This window comes from Saccostrea echinata, unplaced genomic scaffold (genome assembly GCF_033153115.1).
Source record: "Saccostrea echinata isolate AGI-Se365-2 ecotype Australia unplaced genomic scaffold, CSIRO_AGI_Sech_v1 ptg000030l, whole genome shotgun sequence".
Taxonomy (NCBI): Eukaryota; Metazoa; Mollusca; class Bivalvia; order Ostreida; family Ostreidae; genus Saccostrea; species Saccostrea echinata.
Genome location: NW_026889779.1, coordinates 29,406,397 through 29,422,047, shown reverse-complemented (window position 1 = coordinate 29,422,047; position 15,651 = coordinate 29,406,397). Strand labels below are relative to the sequence as shown.

The 15,651-nt window shown below is 34.3% G+C and overlaps 1 protein-coding gene across 1 annotated transcript in view; it reads right to left on the bottom strand.

Annotated features, from left to right (window-relative positions):
• The window catches only part of LOC133197011 (uncharacterized), a 73,793-nt gene that overhangs the window by 41,468 nt on the left and 16,674 nt on the right, over positions 1-15,651 (bottom strand). Inside the window, exons 18-20 of the mRNA XM_061332851.1 lie at positions 14,297-14,377; positions 13,927-14,041; positions 416-665 (exon numbers count right to left, since the gene is read on the bottom strand). Of these exons, the coding sequence (XP_061188835.1) occupies positions 416-665; positions 13,927-14,041; positions 14,297-14,377 (446 nt within the window). The remainder of the gene's footprint in view (positions 1-415; positions 666-13,926; positions 14,042-14,296; positions 14,378-15,651) is intronic.

Below are 15,651 nucleotides of genomic sequence, written 5' to 3'. Positions count from 1 at the left end.
TTCATCAAAATCGGAGAGATGTCGTTTCCAAGATTTTTTGGTGCTTACAGAGAATGCATGTTAAATCTATCCAGCTGTCCTGTGTGTGATGAAACATCAATAAACTTGTAGTTTATATACCTACCTTCCTGTCCACCTAGAAAAATGGGGGTCAGAGTACATCAAACAAAAAATTTATTAATGATTATCAAAATAAAAATGACCATTTATAGTGAAATCTATTGGTACTTCACATCATTAGCACAACAAGTCATACCATATTTTGATATATATCTCCATGACATTGTATTAAAGATAGCCCAAGTGAAAATACCTTTTCACAAAAGAATCATCCTTAGTTATACCCACAGTTAGTCTCAACTCTTGACTGGATAACTACTATTTATTAGTTACATATAGTTTGATAAAGACATACCACATTTGTGTTTTACCAACACCAGGAGCACCACAAAACTCTGTGATTTTACATAGAGGAATCCCCCCTCCCAGCATATTATCCAGGCTCTGTGAGAAAGTGATGATTGAGGGTAGCGACTGTTCTTCTTTTAACCTTTCTAGGGCTGACACCGTTGACTTAGTCGTGTGGTTTTTGCCACTTCCAGTGGTAGATTCTCCACTGACCAATTTCAAAATCTCCAAACTCTCCTCTAGTCCTATCCCAGTTTCTGTCAATGTCAACATCATGGTAAGGGTGAAGTATGGTGAAAAGTTAATGTGAATTTAATTAATTAATCATCATATAATTTATGCCCTCCATCTGCTTTTGAATGAATATATTTGTAAACCAATTATTATTCACAATGGCTTTTATTTCCAATTCATCAGTTTGAAATCCATTTGCCACTATTGATTTGAATTTCATGACTGGAGAAATATTCTACATAAAAACACAATTACATAAATGGCTAGCAGCATGAACAAAAGCTGGTTTACAGTAATTAACATGGTAGAATTTTGATTTGGTTGAAAACAAAACTTCCTCACATTTAGGAATGATCCTGTGATTACTTTAATTATACCCGCACTTTCTAAAGAAAGTTCGGGTATATTGTTGTTACTCATGTCTGTCCGTCCGTCCGTCTGTCCATCCGTCCGTCCGTCTGTCACACTCTTATTTCTCAAACTCCTCTTACATTTTACACAGTAGCCTAATCATCTTTTGGGAGATGTTTGGTGGTGTCATGTAGATGTGCAGTAAAGTTTCGGAATTTTCATTTTCACCCTGGGGGTCAAATGGGGGTCGAAAAATGACGTTTTTTATGCAAAAAGCCCCTGGTTCCCTGAACTCCTCTTACATTTTACACAGTAGCCTAATCATCTTTTGGGAGATGGTTGGTGGTGTCCTGTAGATGTGCAGTAAGGTTTCGGAATTTTCATTTTCACCCTGGGGGTCAAATGGGGGTCGAAAAATGACGTTTTTTATGCAAAAAGCCCCTGGTTCCCTGAACTCCTCTTACATTTTACACAGTAGCCTAATCATCTTTTGGGAGATGGTTAGTGGTGTCCTGTAGATGTGCAGTAAGGTTTCGGAATTTTCATTTTCACCCTGAGGGTCAAATGGGGGTCAAAAAATGACGTTTTTTATGCAAAAAGCCCCTGGTTCCCTGAACTCCTCTTACATTTTACACAGTAGCCTAATCATCTTTTGGGAGATGGTTAGTGGTGTCCTGTAGATGTGCAGTAAGGTTTTGGAATTTTCATTTTCACCCTGGGGGTCAAATGGGGGTCGAAAAATGACTTTTTTTTGTGCAAAAAGCCCCTGGTTCCCTGAACTCCTCTTACATTTTACACAGTAGCCTAATCATCTTTTGGGAGATGGTTGGTGGTGTCATGTAGATGTGCAGTAAGGTTTCGCAATTTTCATTTTCACCCTAGGGGTCAAATGGGGGTCGAAAAATGACGTTTTTATGCAAAAAGCTCCTGGTTCCCTGAACTCCTCTTACATTTTACACAGTAGCCTAATCATCTTTTGGGGGATGGTTAGTGGTGTCCTGCAGATGTGCAGTAAGGTTTCGGAATTTTCATTTTCACGATGGGGTCAAATAGGGGTCGAAAAATAATGTTTTTTATGCAAAAAGCCCCTGGTTCCCTGAACTCCTCTTACATTTTACACAGTAGCCTAATCATCTTTTGGGAGATGGTTGGTGGTGTCCTATAGATGTGCAGTAAGGTTTTGGAATTCTTATTTTCCCCCTGGGGTCAAATGGGGGTCAAATTTTTTTTAAAAAATATTTAACATGTTTAAATATCCTGGTTCCCAGAACTTCCCTTATATTTTATGCACTAGCCTTAAATCATGATCATTTGGAAGATGATTGATTTTGTCCTGTGGATGTGTAAAATGGTTTTAAAATTTGCATTTCCATGTGGATAGCAAATAGGGGCAGGAAAAAAATGGCCCCTCCCTAACCCATGGGGTCATGATTTGTACAGACTTGAATCTACACTTCTTGGGAATGTTTCCATATTAATCATGCTTTTGTTGTTCTTAAAAAGAAGAATTTTGAAGATTTTTTTTCCTTTTAAATCTCTATAAAACTTTGATCCCTTATTGTGGCCTGACCCTATCCTCGGAGGTCATGATTTGAAAACTAGAAATATGTCCATAGGACATAAATGCCCCGCCGAATGTATATTACTAATGCAACATGAAAATTTGTATGAGTGTATGAAGTTTGATGAGAATATCTTGAACAGTTTCTTTAAAATTGAAACTAAAATCTAAAAAAAAATGGATATAGATGATAAATTCTCACAAAATTATGTATAAGTGCATGCTTACATAAAAATATCTTAGATTGTTTCTTTAAAACTAAGCAAAATACAAATTAAAGAGAAGGGAGGTCAAGGTCACAGGAAAGTGCAAGGTGAAAAGTTTTTGATGCAGTTGAATAGCTCTCACTAATACATATCAGCATATTAGGTTTGATAAAAATATCTTGAATGATTTATTTAAAACTGAGCTTAACACTTATTTGAGAAAAGAGAGGTCAAGGTCAAAGGACAGGTTGAGGTCAAAATGCTGATGCAGTTGAAAAGCTTACATCAGTATGTATCAGCATATGACGTTTTATTGAAGTCGGACATGACAAACACTATATGCCTCGGCCATATTCATGGCAGGGCATAAAAAACTTTAATCTACACTATATGAAGATGTTTCCATATCAAAATGACTAACAAGCAAATTCAAAGAATTGTGGTCCCCTGCTTTCCGTGTCCTAGTGGATGGGATGCCATTATTTATGCCATATTGTTTCAAATATGCAGGCCTTATCATATGTCATTCAAAAGTAATCACCAAAGTTAAAATTTTTGAAAATTAGGTAAAACATCAAGGTCAAGGGGTAAAAAAATTATAGCATGCTCGGAAACATATTGTTACAGGTAATGTACATGTCAAATATAAAAGTCCTATCTCTTCTCAATCAAAAGTTATAAGGAAATATAACATTTTTGAAAAGTAGGTTAAACTTCAAGGTCAATGTCACAGAGTCAAAAGTCATGATATATTTAGAAAGGTCTTGTCACAGGTAATATACATGTATAATATGAACGCCCTATCTTTTCTCTTTCAAAATGATTATTTAAAATAATGTTAAATTTTTTGAAAAGTAGGTCAAACTTCAAGGTCAAGGTCATGGGTTCAAAAATCATGGTATGTTTAGAAAGTTCTTGTAAGTAATGTACATGTGAAATATGAAAGCCCTATCTCTTATTATTCAGAAGTTATGACCAAGGTGAAATTTATTGTGACAGACGGACAGACTGACAAACGGACAGACTGACAGACAAATGAGATTTAATGTCCCCATGGTCCCTTTTGTGAAAATGGACGACAATAATGCCCTTGCTGTTCATGAGAAGAAGATTTATGATGGAAAAAATCCCCTGCATTTTTCTATGTAAATCATTGGATCCCCATATGTGGCCCCACCCTACCCCAGTGGGTCATAATTTTAACAAATTTGAAGCTACACTAAGTCTATGTAAAGAAAGTTTCAACTTTTTGGGCCCAGTCAGTGGTTCTTGATAAGACTTTTTTAAAATGATACCACCAAATTTTCACTAATTCTTGATTATCCCCCCTTGAAAGAGGGTGTGACCCTTCACTTGAACAAACTGAATCCCCTTTACCCGAAAATGCTTTGTGGCAGGGTTGGTTGAAATTGGCCCAGCGGTTCTAGTGAAGAAGACAAAAATGTGAAAAGTTTACAGGCTGACAGATGGATGACAAACAAAATGTGATCAGAAAACCAGAAAAACTCAAGTGAGCTAAAAACTGATGATCACAAGTACTTGGAAAGAGTTACAGTATTTGAAAAGCAGTTTTTTTTCATGCATTGTTTTCAGAAGCTGAAAAGGTATGACTTGTATCCATGTTGAAAAAACTTCACATTTCAGAAAACAGTATGATTAAAAATAGTTAATCAAGGTGCTTTGAGTAGCAAAATAAGCTAAACTGGTATAGCTAATTCAACCACAGAGCTTAGTGAATTTTAAAATGCACAACCTTTTCAACTCTTAATCATTCTTAAAATATTTATATCATCATTTCTGATTCAAGGGAGAACTAGAGATATGATCAGAAGTATATCCGTTGACTAATAAACATGTACATGTATATTGTGCTTTTTAAGTCATTAATGTTTGTTTGTTGTTAAATGTCCCTCTTGGGAATTTTTCACTCATACGGAGACACCACCACTTAAAAATAATGAAGACGTGCAAGTCGGATTTGAGGTTAACATTCATTTTAGGAATTTTCAACAAATAAGACGTAAAGAGATAACTCCTTCCCCTTGCCCCTTCCCCTTCCCAGACCCCTGTTTGTTCATGTATGCAAACTAGTCTAATACTTTGGTTTGACATAAAAAAAAATGTGAATATATACAAATAGTTTAATGGTCCATCTCTTTGAATGATTTTCATTCCTAATTCTAGGAGGGTACATGGGTTGACCCAAATTCATGAATGAAATATATGTCAAGTAATCTTATCATTGATGCACTTTTATTTAATTTGATGTAGTCATATTATGAACATAATTCCAGTTCATTAAGAGAGGGGGGATGACCTCCAGGGGTTCATAACCTTAAACCATTAGATGTACATAACATAATACACAAGAAACAAAATTATGTATAGTCAAATGGAAAAGTTTTCTACTATTTAGGAGTCACATGATCATTTGTCATTTCAGGGACAGGGAGCGGCTAGGGAGATTGGACCCCCCCCCCCCCCGGAGTTATTTAAATAGGACTATATACTGATTTACAGAAGCAAATAAAAAATGACTTTGGATGCCCTCCCCCTTTAAAAACATGGACCCCACCATCATTGTTTTTATTTTGTTTGTTTGTTTTTTTTTTTGTTTTTTTGCTCCTCAGGAAATTCTGGGCTGGAATTTTTTGGACCGAGGAGGGGACCCCCCCCCCTCCCCCCGGAAAAAAATTCCCGGATCTGTGCCTGTAACTGAATGTAATGTCGACAACGGGAGATAACTCTTCAGAATGTGAAATTCGTCTATTGTGGCATCTGATGATCCACTCTCTACCATCGGCTCATACATTCGGTAGAGAGAAACGAACGACAACTCTGCGTAGGAGATTGCCGATGATCTTTGATCCTTTTTAAACTTTAACCTAACCATTTGCATTTCGGTTATTTTACCCCAATCTATACTTAAACTTGTACTTACCGACTGTCATAGGTCCTGTCAACTTCATGAAATATAATCCAATTAAAACACAAAATGAATTAATTTCCACTGATATACATGTAACACTGCACCATGTCACATGGCATGTGCAATCTAAAAATGATAATGGTAAAACTAGTACTGGTAGGGTGACGCAAGCCCAATGTGATGTAGAAATTTTCAAAAAGATGTTCACATACATGTACAGTACAAGAACAAATTTTAAATTATCATAACAAACGATGTTTTAACATAACTTTGCCATCTAGGCCTATTTCCAAAAACTGGCAAATTGTGTGTGTGTGTTGGGGGGGGGGGGGGGGGGGGGGAGGTGACAAAATTGATTGGGTATGGCTTTTAAAGGAGGTTTTTGCCTAATCAAATACTAAAAAAAGTTTGCACATTTTGATAAATTCATCAAAAACGCTTTGTACTAAAATAATATTATTTGTTGTTGAGAAAATAAATTTTAAAAGTTCCAATTAAAAATGGGCCAACAATTTATACCCCCCCCCCCTTTTATCAAAACCTAATTTACATCATTAATTAAATTCTGTTATTTCAGACTGGTAATGAATTAAGTATATGAAATGCGTATAAGAGGTTCATGGGTCACATGGTCACCTGAGCATTTTATGTTCGATTTGACGAATACATGTACTGTGTAAATTATAGAATTATTTGGACTTTTTCCTTGGTAAGCCCAATATGAAGGAGTGTGCATTTAGAGGCAAACACCTTAGTGCGGGTATTACTGTCTCATGACAGCATCTAGTTAATATTAGCAACTTCAAAATTTCAAGAAACATTTTCCTTAGCCACATGAACTGACCAAATGGGGAGGGGGATGTCTCCCACATAAAAAATATGGCAAAAGAACCAAAAAAAAAGTTTATCCAAAACATGAAAATACAGTTGAATTTCAATATCTCATGCACTGATATCTTGAATACCACTGACATGTTGAAGAGAGTTTGAAGTAACAAGATTTGACTGTACAGCAGAATTAGTCAAAAACATGTTTTATTATACAAATAGCTTATCTACTTACCTTTGCTTAATTCAGAAGGCTTCAAGTTTTTCAGATCCTCAAGAATAAGAAATCCTGCCATTGTCAGCTTGGCTTTGTGAGCTGGGGCAATGGGAAATGAACTTAGCTCTCTCTGTGACTGCATAGTAATGTTTTCCCCTTTGTTTAGCCTAAAATTGTAAAATAATAGAGTCTGAGAATTATGTAAGGGCTGGTAGTTTGGATTTTTGTCAAAAATGCCCACCTAGTCATGTTGAGTTGGGTTGTTGGAAGACTGATTTCATTTCAGTATTACTGACCAATCAACATCATGTTTTAATTTTTGTTAGGGTGTTTATATTAATGTAAAAAAAAAAACAAAAAAAAAAAAAACAATGTTCTGATTTTCTAGTAAGAAAAATATCTGAATAACAAGGTTCTGCACTAACTTTTCTGGGCTTTAGTCCAGCTTGACTAGTGTTTCTTTACTTTCATTAGTCCCAAGGCATTTTTATGAGTCCGTCAAAAAAAGGAGAATGATTAATTTAAAAATAAACATTACAATGTACTTTCTTTTAAATGAACAAAATATTTACATGAAGTGTTTCATTTTACAGGTTCGTTGAAATCTTGTGATCATAAAGGATGAAGGTATTTCCAATCTCATTTCATTTTCTAAACATTATACCCAAAACTAGAGCTGAAACGAATATTGAGAATGAATAGTATTAAATGGCAAATACTCAAATAGAAATTTAGCATTCGAATATTTGGTATCATGGTTTATACGTCAATGTGTACTTTGTTGATTAAATTATATTGGTACTTTAACGATAAAAACTTAATAGTATTAATAAGGATTTAGCGCTGCTTTATCCTTTCGATACTCCACATAAACTGTTGACAACCTCTCAGGATTATATTAGTGTTAGAAAGTACCGGAAATATGATTAGAAATTCAAACAAAGAATGCACATAATTTTTCTCAGTATAAATCCTTTTGAATATACGTTCAAGATACTTCATTCTTATATTGAGTGTAATTCACGCCTACCAATTTCTAGGCCTTTCAACTTTTTCAAGTTGCATATATGGTAAAAAACAGTTGATAAGATAGATTTGTAGGTACATGAAATTCTCAAAAGAAGATTATAAACTATACATACCTTTAATTAAATCATAAGAAAATTAATTATTAATATTTGATTTGTAAGATGTTGTCTTTTACGGACAGGTAACTTAAGTGTACAAAAACGACCAACAAAGTGCCGATTTTTGAGTTATCGTTTATAGGAATGACATATAGGCTGCTTCAGTTGGTATTGTTATGTTCACAAAAGGGTTCCTTATATTCTTTGATACACAAAAGGGTTGACCAAAACAAGGAGAATGTCTTCACTCTATACCTTGAATAACGGGATCAATGAATGGGGAATGGACTATATTCAAGATTTTTAACTCTCTCCGACAGTTGTTATGAAGAAGAAAATATAATGCCATGTTTTTTGTGTGTGCATTGTTGTGCTTCATCTATAAAGATATATATTTCTACAATTAAATGCAACAATAAATTATCTTATTCTTTTCACTAAGCACTAAGAAGAACCATCAAGTATAAAAAAAAAGTCAGGTCAAAATTAAGAAGGGGGATGGATTTCACTTTCTATTTTTATTAAAAATTTCACTTATATATTATTGTACAGTGTCGGTAACTACATGATAAATAAGTTTAACATTTGAGCTAAATTTTAAAACCACTGGATTCCGCTGACAGTGAAGGAACACTTTGGAAATGCTAAAACTTAATTGACTTGCTTAAAAACAGTTAGCTTCCTCGGACCCGCTGTAAACAAGTTCCGGTAATGGGTTATTGTTCTTTTCATCAAACCCTAGCAGCAGTTGAAAGGCCTACAATTTCATCACCGATCGTTTGCATTGCCCCGCCATTTCTATCAAGGGCGTCTCTAAATCACAAATGTGTTTCCTTTCAAAAAGAAATAATCTTATAAACTAATTACTGACAATAATTTTTTTGAAACAAGTTTATTTACAGACTGACCTCTTAAAATGTGATAAGCATGTTCAGTAATGCGTAATATGAATACCCCAATTACGCACGTGGGACTTTCGAATTTCCGACTTCTTCTACAGCATATGTCTTCTTACTATCAAACTGTGACTTTTCTGTGTTTTCAATGTATAGATTTTTCTAGTTTTAGAATGTACAGATACCCTATTTTATTTCTATTTTAGTACTTAAATTTACACATTTTCCCACCAACCTAACCTTGCGTGATATGATAAGATCTCTACTATCAATAGGGTGAGATCTGCACCACCAAAAAAACAAGAGGCCCAAGGGCCACATCGCTCACCTGAGCACTGTGGCTAGGAAAAAAGGAAAAATCGGTTTGAAAAGCTTAAATGTATAAGTGGTCCCAACCTACCCCTAAAAAGGGAGTGGGGGGGGGGGGTGGGGGGGGTCATGATTTGAACAAACTTGAATCTACACTATCTGAGGATGCTTCCAAATAAATATGACCAATCATAGCTTTGCTGTTCTTGAGAAGAAGATTTTTGAAGATTTTTCCTATATATTCCTATGTAAAACTTTGATCGTCCATTGTGGCCCTACCCTACCCCCGGGGGTCACGATTTGTACAAACTTGAATCTACACCACCTGAGGATGCTTCCAAATAAATATGACCAATCATAGCTTTGCTGTTCTTGAGAAGATGATTTTTGAAGATTTTTCCTATGTACACCTATGTTAACATTGATCGTCCATTTTGGCCCCACCCTACCCCCGGGGGTCACGATTTGAACAAGTTTGGTTGAAATTGGCCCAGTGGTTCTTGAGAAGAAGTCAAAAATGTGACAAGTTTACCAACAGATGGACAGCTAGACAGACAGACTTACAACAGGTGACCAGAAAAGCTCAGTTGAGCTAAAAAATCAACAGATACACAGATGTATGTATCTTAGTGTAGTCTACTTGTGTGTCAAATTATACTGAAATCAAACCAAAACTGCAGGAGGAGTAGCATTTAAAGCAATACGAGCTACATTTTTGAGAATTTTATTTTGCTGTTACAATGTGCTGTTTTGCCAAATCTATATGTAATTTAAACCTTTGTGATCATTACACTAAAATAAAGTATAAAATCTTTCATTCTATTCAGTGGAATGCATAGTATTATATAAGAAATCAATTTTCTACAGGACGACAATAATGTAATTTTGCTTTTATCAAAGCTTCTTCCATCGCAAATATGAACAAAGAGGTTTATAAACGTTCTTTTTTTCTGTCATTGAAATAGTTAATTACAATATTGCAACAAAAATTTCCAACATCAAAGTCGCAGCTCATATTGCTTTAAAAAGTTTTTCACAGAAATTTCTATTTTTATTAACCATGGCAACGTCATTCACCGAAATCGAAAAACGAAATAAAGAATTACTGTGGAAGGAGCAGATTTTTGAAAAATTATTTACAGACGTACAGACAGCTAGACAGACGAATGGACGACGGACACCTTACTATCACATAAACTCTTCTGGTCTCTGACCATTGAAAAGGACACGGGGCGTACATTCACTGTCCAAACTGGCATATACGCTTTAGTCGTACAGACTAAGCACCGATAGAGATGTTTCTTTCAGGTAATTAACGGAAACTATGCCAATTTCTGTAAATATTTGGAATACTTACTGAATCTATTGCATCTCAAACTATATTTTTTTTCTTTTTGACTGTAGTTTGCAACTTATTATTTCTTTTTAAGTTTTTTTTGGGCATTTTTATACATTTTCAACTTCGCGCGGTTTTCGGGTGCTTGATAACTCGTACGAAGTTTCCTTCATGCTGAATATTGATCCCGATGTTTTTTGTTGATATTCTCTGCTTAGCTTAAATAACAGATTTGGTTCATACTTTTCAGGCAGATCAATAACTTTGAACTAAATTCACGGCATTACATAAAAATATTATGATTGGTGGCGTTTACGAGCAGTTTGATGGATTGGTATAAGCTTTAGGTTTCTGCATTTATAACTTAGTACATTATCATACATAGTATTGTTGATATATTTTACATATGTTGGAATTAAGTTAAACGTAGCAAATATGCCCAAGAAGTTGGAAGCGATTCTTTTTGGTTAAATTAAAAATATTTTAAAAAATCACAATCCAGAACAATCGCAGATTAAGAAATCAAAAGTTCTTAATTTATCATATTACACATAACTTTATATGCATAAATGAATTTCAATGTATAAAATGTGCCTGGCAGAACTTTATGAAGCAATTCTGCTCAGTGGCATAACTAAGAATATCAATTGAATATCGAAAGAGTCAGGAGTTGGCAAAATAGATTTAATTATCACCTGCCTAATCTGGAGCAATTAAAAAATTCAGTTAATTTTGATTACAGCCAATTTCACGTTAAAAAAAAAACATGAATATTTGTCCTTATTTCATTTAAATAATTCAAATTATCACTTGTCACAACCACAGATTTATCATTATGACATGACATGTACAAGATATTTAACTACTAAATTTGAATTAACATACAAATATATATTCTGATATTACAAAGGCAGTAATGTGTAACATATGCAGCACAAAAATGCTATACCAGTATCATAATAAACAGTATTCTCCATACATCCAGTCAAATAATATTGACAAAATTAATAACAAGTATCATAATGAGTTTGAAACATTTTGGCACATTTATTTTGGTATCATTAAAACTGAACACAGTTCAGTACAATTTCTATTTGGTATATGTTTTTAAAACAAATATAACCAGAGAGAAGAAAAATGTGATGGACCAGACCAGGATTGGAACACTGAGCCCCTGAATCTCCAGTCTACAACTGAGCTATCTGGCCACCAGCAATCAAACCTATCTGACAGCCAAACACAATGATCACTTTGTGGTCAACCAACAAAAGAATCACTTTTCTAATAAAATTGCAATGTAACAAGTTATACCTTTATTGTCCTAAAAATAAATCTAAATTTTTATGAAGTAAAATTTGCTTCATTGATAACTGTATGTACATGTACAAGTATCTATATAATTCATTAGACTCAGTCAATATCTTATAATTTTGTAATACTTTACCATAAAAATTGACAGACACTTTAAGAGTACATGTATTTTGAAGAAAGTGTCTTTCTGAGGTCCCGGTAGTCATTTTGTTGCTGAAAAACGTACATGTACATAAATTAGCACACTCAAAATTTAGGGCAAGAGTCCTCTTCAACTGATTAGCACAATCATGAATTAACGCACTAGAGTTTAAACAACTGGTACTTTTTTTTCCATCAAATTAATTTAAGTCTACAGAGTGTAAATAAATTAGACATAAGATCCTAAACTTAGGTACATGTGGTCCTGACAAAATGGAATCAACTGTAAAATGTACTTTTAACACATTCCTAATATTCACTGTATATAATATACATTAAATACATGTATATTATACATTAAATACATGTATATATTATTACAGTAGATCTTCATTTTTAAAGTGTTGCTTGTATAAAAAAAAATTAAAATATAGTATATATATCCAAAATAAAGTATTTCACAGTGAATTTCAACATTATAAAAGGGGCAACAAATACTACTTCAAAATAATAGCACTAGTAAACGGAATAAAAAATGTTGTAGTATACAAGACAATAATTTGTCCTTCGTGACTAGATTTAGGAGAAAATAGGTAAAGGTTTCAAAAGTAAAAAAAATACATGTATGTGATTTTTATGCAAAGCAAAGTCAAATCAAATGAACATTCAATCAGATGTATACCCATCATAATACATGTTTAATACATGTTCATACACGTTAATACATGTATATAATCTTTAGGTCACATTTGAAAAATACAACATTAAAAAGCAAGATTGCATTTGTTTACATGTATATCCATAAATACATGATCATGAAATTTTGATCCAAGAAGGACATGTAGCATTAAATTTAGAAAGCAATCCTTAATGCATCATCAGGACTTCTTTGGTCCAGGTTTGGCTTACTGAGAATGGCCAAGCTCAAAAACTTTGACAATTGGGATTTGGAAATCAAAGCAAAGCAGTGTTATCTCAACTTTGTGCAAATGAGAAAACAATTATTGATTTGTTCTTTTATAATACAAACAAAACAATATCTTACAAATGTGTCAACTCTCAATTTCACTAAAAGCCTGTATTACCAAGAGTCATATCATAAAAATTAAAACTCTCAAAGTTGTACATCTCTACTCAAAATAATGCATTTTGAAAATACAGTTCTTCCACTCATGCATATAAACATAGGTAAAAAATCAAAGTTTAGGAATACAAATGTTATCCATAGGTAAGGAAAATCACACACAATTTTTTCTAGTTTGTGTGCATCCTAAGATCAATATCCATGCAAAATTAATTTAAGTAGGACATGTAGTTACTTGGGAATGGACCTGCTCCAAAAACTTTTACCTGTTCACTCATCCACAAAATGTAAGTTAGTTCCAACATCTGAGGCAAGTCTGGTAATGTCCATCCCTTGTTGCATCATTCATGTAAGTTTCATCATAACAGGCCATATAGTTATAAAGCTACTCAAAAACAATACCCTGGTCAGTCATTTAGAAAATATAGGTCAGATCCAGCATCCAAGCAAGTCTGTAAGTGTTCATTCCTAGAAACATCATCGAAGCCAGTTTGGTCAAGGTAGGGCAAATATTCACTCCTCTGTAAAATATAGATCAGAACAAGCATCTGAAGCAGATAAGGTAGGGTGCACCCCTACATCATCTATGAAAGTTTGGTTCAGGTAGGTCTTAAAGTTACTTCGGAATGGAAATGGTTCAAAAATTTTATTCTGGTCATTCATCAGAAAAATATGTCAGACCCAGCATCCGAAGCATGTATGGTAGTGTGCATCCCTAGATGCATCATCCATGCAAGTTTGGTCCAGGTAGGGCTAATAGTTACTTGGGAATGGACTTCCTCCTAAAACTTTAACCGGGACACCGACATCAATGCTGGGGATATAGCATAAGCTCATCTTGACTTCGAACAGGTGAGCTAAAAATAAATGCCATAAACATTTTGTATGTGTGTTGGAAATATTCCTAAATAGTGGTAACTCTATCAGGAATAAAATTTATCAGATCATTTGGCAATTCCACATCCATGCATTCAACCATCTGAGAGGCTGTTTGAGGAGAGTTCATGTCTTAAGCTTGACTCCCGTCTATCATCTGCCACAGCTGCGATGATTTCAAGAAGCATATCCTTATTTAGGCGCCCCAATTCTGGCTGCCTGGCAACCTGTAATGTACAAAAAAAAAATTACTTGCGTGTACATGTGCCAGCACATGCATACAAATAATTTATTCTATTCGATCAACCACTTGTTTCTTGATAGTTCTACCTTAAATGATTTGCCAATACATGCACAAGTACATATTTTCTATAAAGAGAAAACTTATCTTCTTTAGAATAAATAATGTAGATATTTTTTTTTTAATTGGCATTCTTGCAAATGTGTAAATTGCTTTGCAATAGAATAACTAATTTCAATACCTTTGGAAAATGATGTACAATTAATCTCAGAGCATGTTTCTTCATATCCAGTGCCTGAATCTTATCTGCAGCCTCTAAGATCTAGGAAAAAATTATCTTGTTTATAATAAAGTATCTTATCTAAATTCTTTATCCACTTTACTTCTTTTTACTGAAAACGAATGTACAAGAGGCCCAGAGGCCACAGTACTCACCTGAGTAACTATGGCCCTTCTGTTCTTCATCAGCAGATTCTTTTTCTGACATATTTTTATGTAAAACTTTGAACACTTTTTATGACCCCATCCTTCCTGATGTGGTCATGATTTAAACAAACTTGAATCTACTCTACCTGAAGATGCTTCCATATAAATATGAATGATCATGTTTGATGTTCCTGGGGAAAAGATTTTTAAAGACTTCTCCTATATATTCCTATGTTAAACTTTGATCCTCCATATCTGTCCAGCCCTATACCCAGGGTCATGATTTGAAAAAAACTTCAATCTACACTACCTGAGGATGATTCCATAATATGACTGATCATGCCTTTGTTGTTCATGAGAAGAAAATTATTAAAGATGTTTATATATATTCCTATGAATAACTTTGATCCCCTGCTGTGGCCCTACCCTACCTGGGCCCAGGGATCAGGATTTCAACAATCTTGAATTGCCACTACCTGAGGATGCTTCTTTATTAATATGACTAATCATGGCTATGCTGTTCTCGAGAAGAGGGTTTTTTAAAGATTGTTCTTATAAATTCCCATGTACAACTTTGATCCCTGTTGTGGCCCCACTCTGGATCATGATTTGAACAAAATTCAATCTACACTACCTAAGGATGCTTCAGTATTAATATGACTAACAATGGATTTTCTGTTCTTGAGAAGAAGATTTTTCAAGATATTTCCTATAAATTCCATTGTAAAATGCTGATCCCCTAATGTGGCCTCACTCTACCCCCAGGGCTCATGATTTGAACAACCTTGAATCGACACTACCTGTGGATGCTTCTATATTAATATGACTAATAATGGTTTTGCTGTTCTTGAGAGGAAGAATTTTAAAGATTTTTCCTATATATGCCTATGTAAAACTTTGATCCCCTGTTATGGCCCTGCCCTATCCCAAGGGGTCAAGATATGAACAAATTTGAATCTAAATTATGTAATGAAGCTCTCACACAAGTTTCATCTTTTCTGGCCCAGTGGTTCTTGAGAAGAAGAAAAATATTTTTTATAGATACCACAAATTTCAGGAATTCTTAATTATCTTCCCTTGAAAGAGGGTGTGTCACTTCCTGTGAAGACACTAAAAACCCCTTCACCCAAGGATGCTTTGCGGTAAGTTTGGTTGAAACTGGCTGAGTGG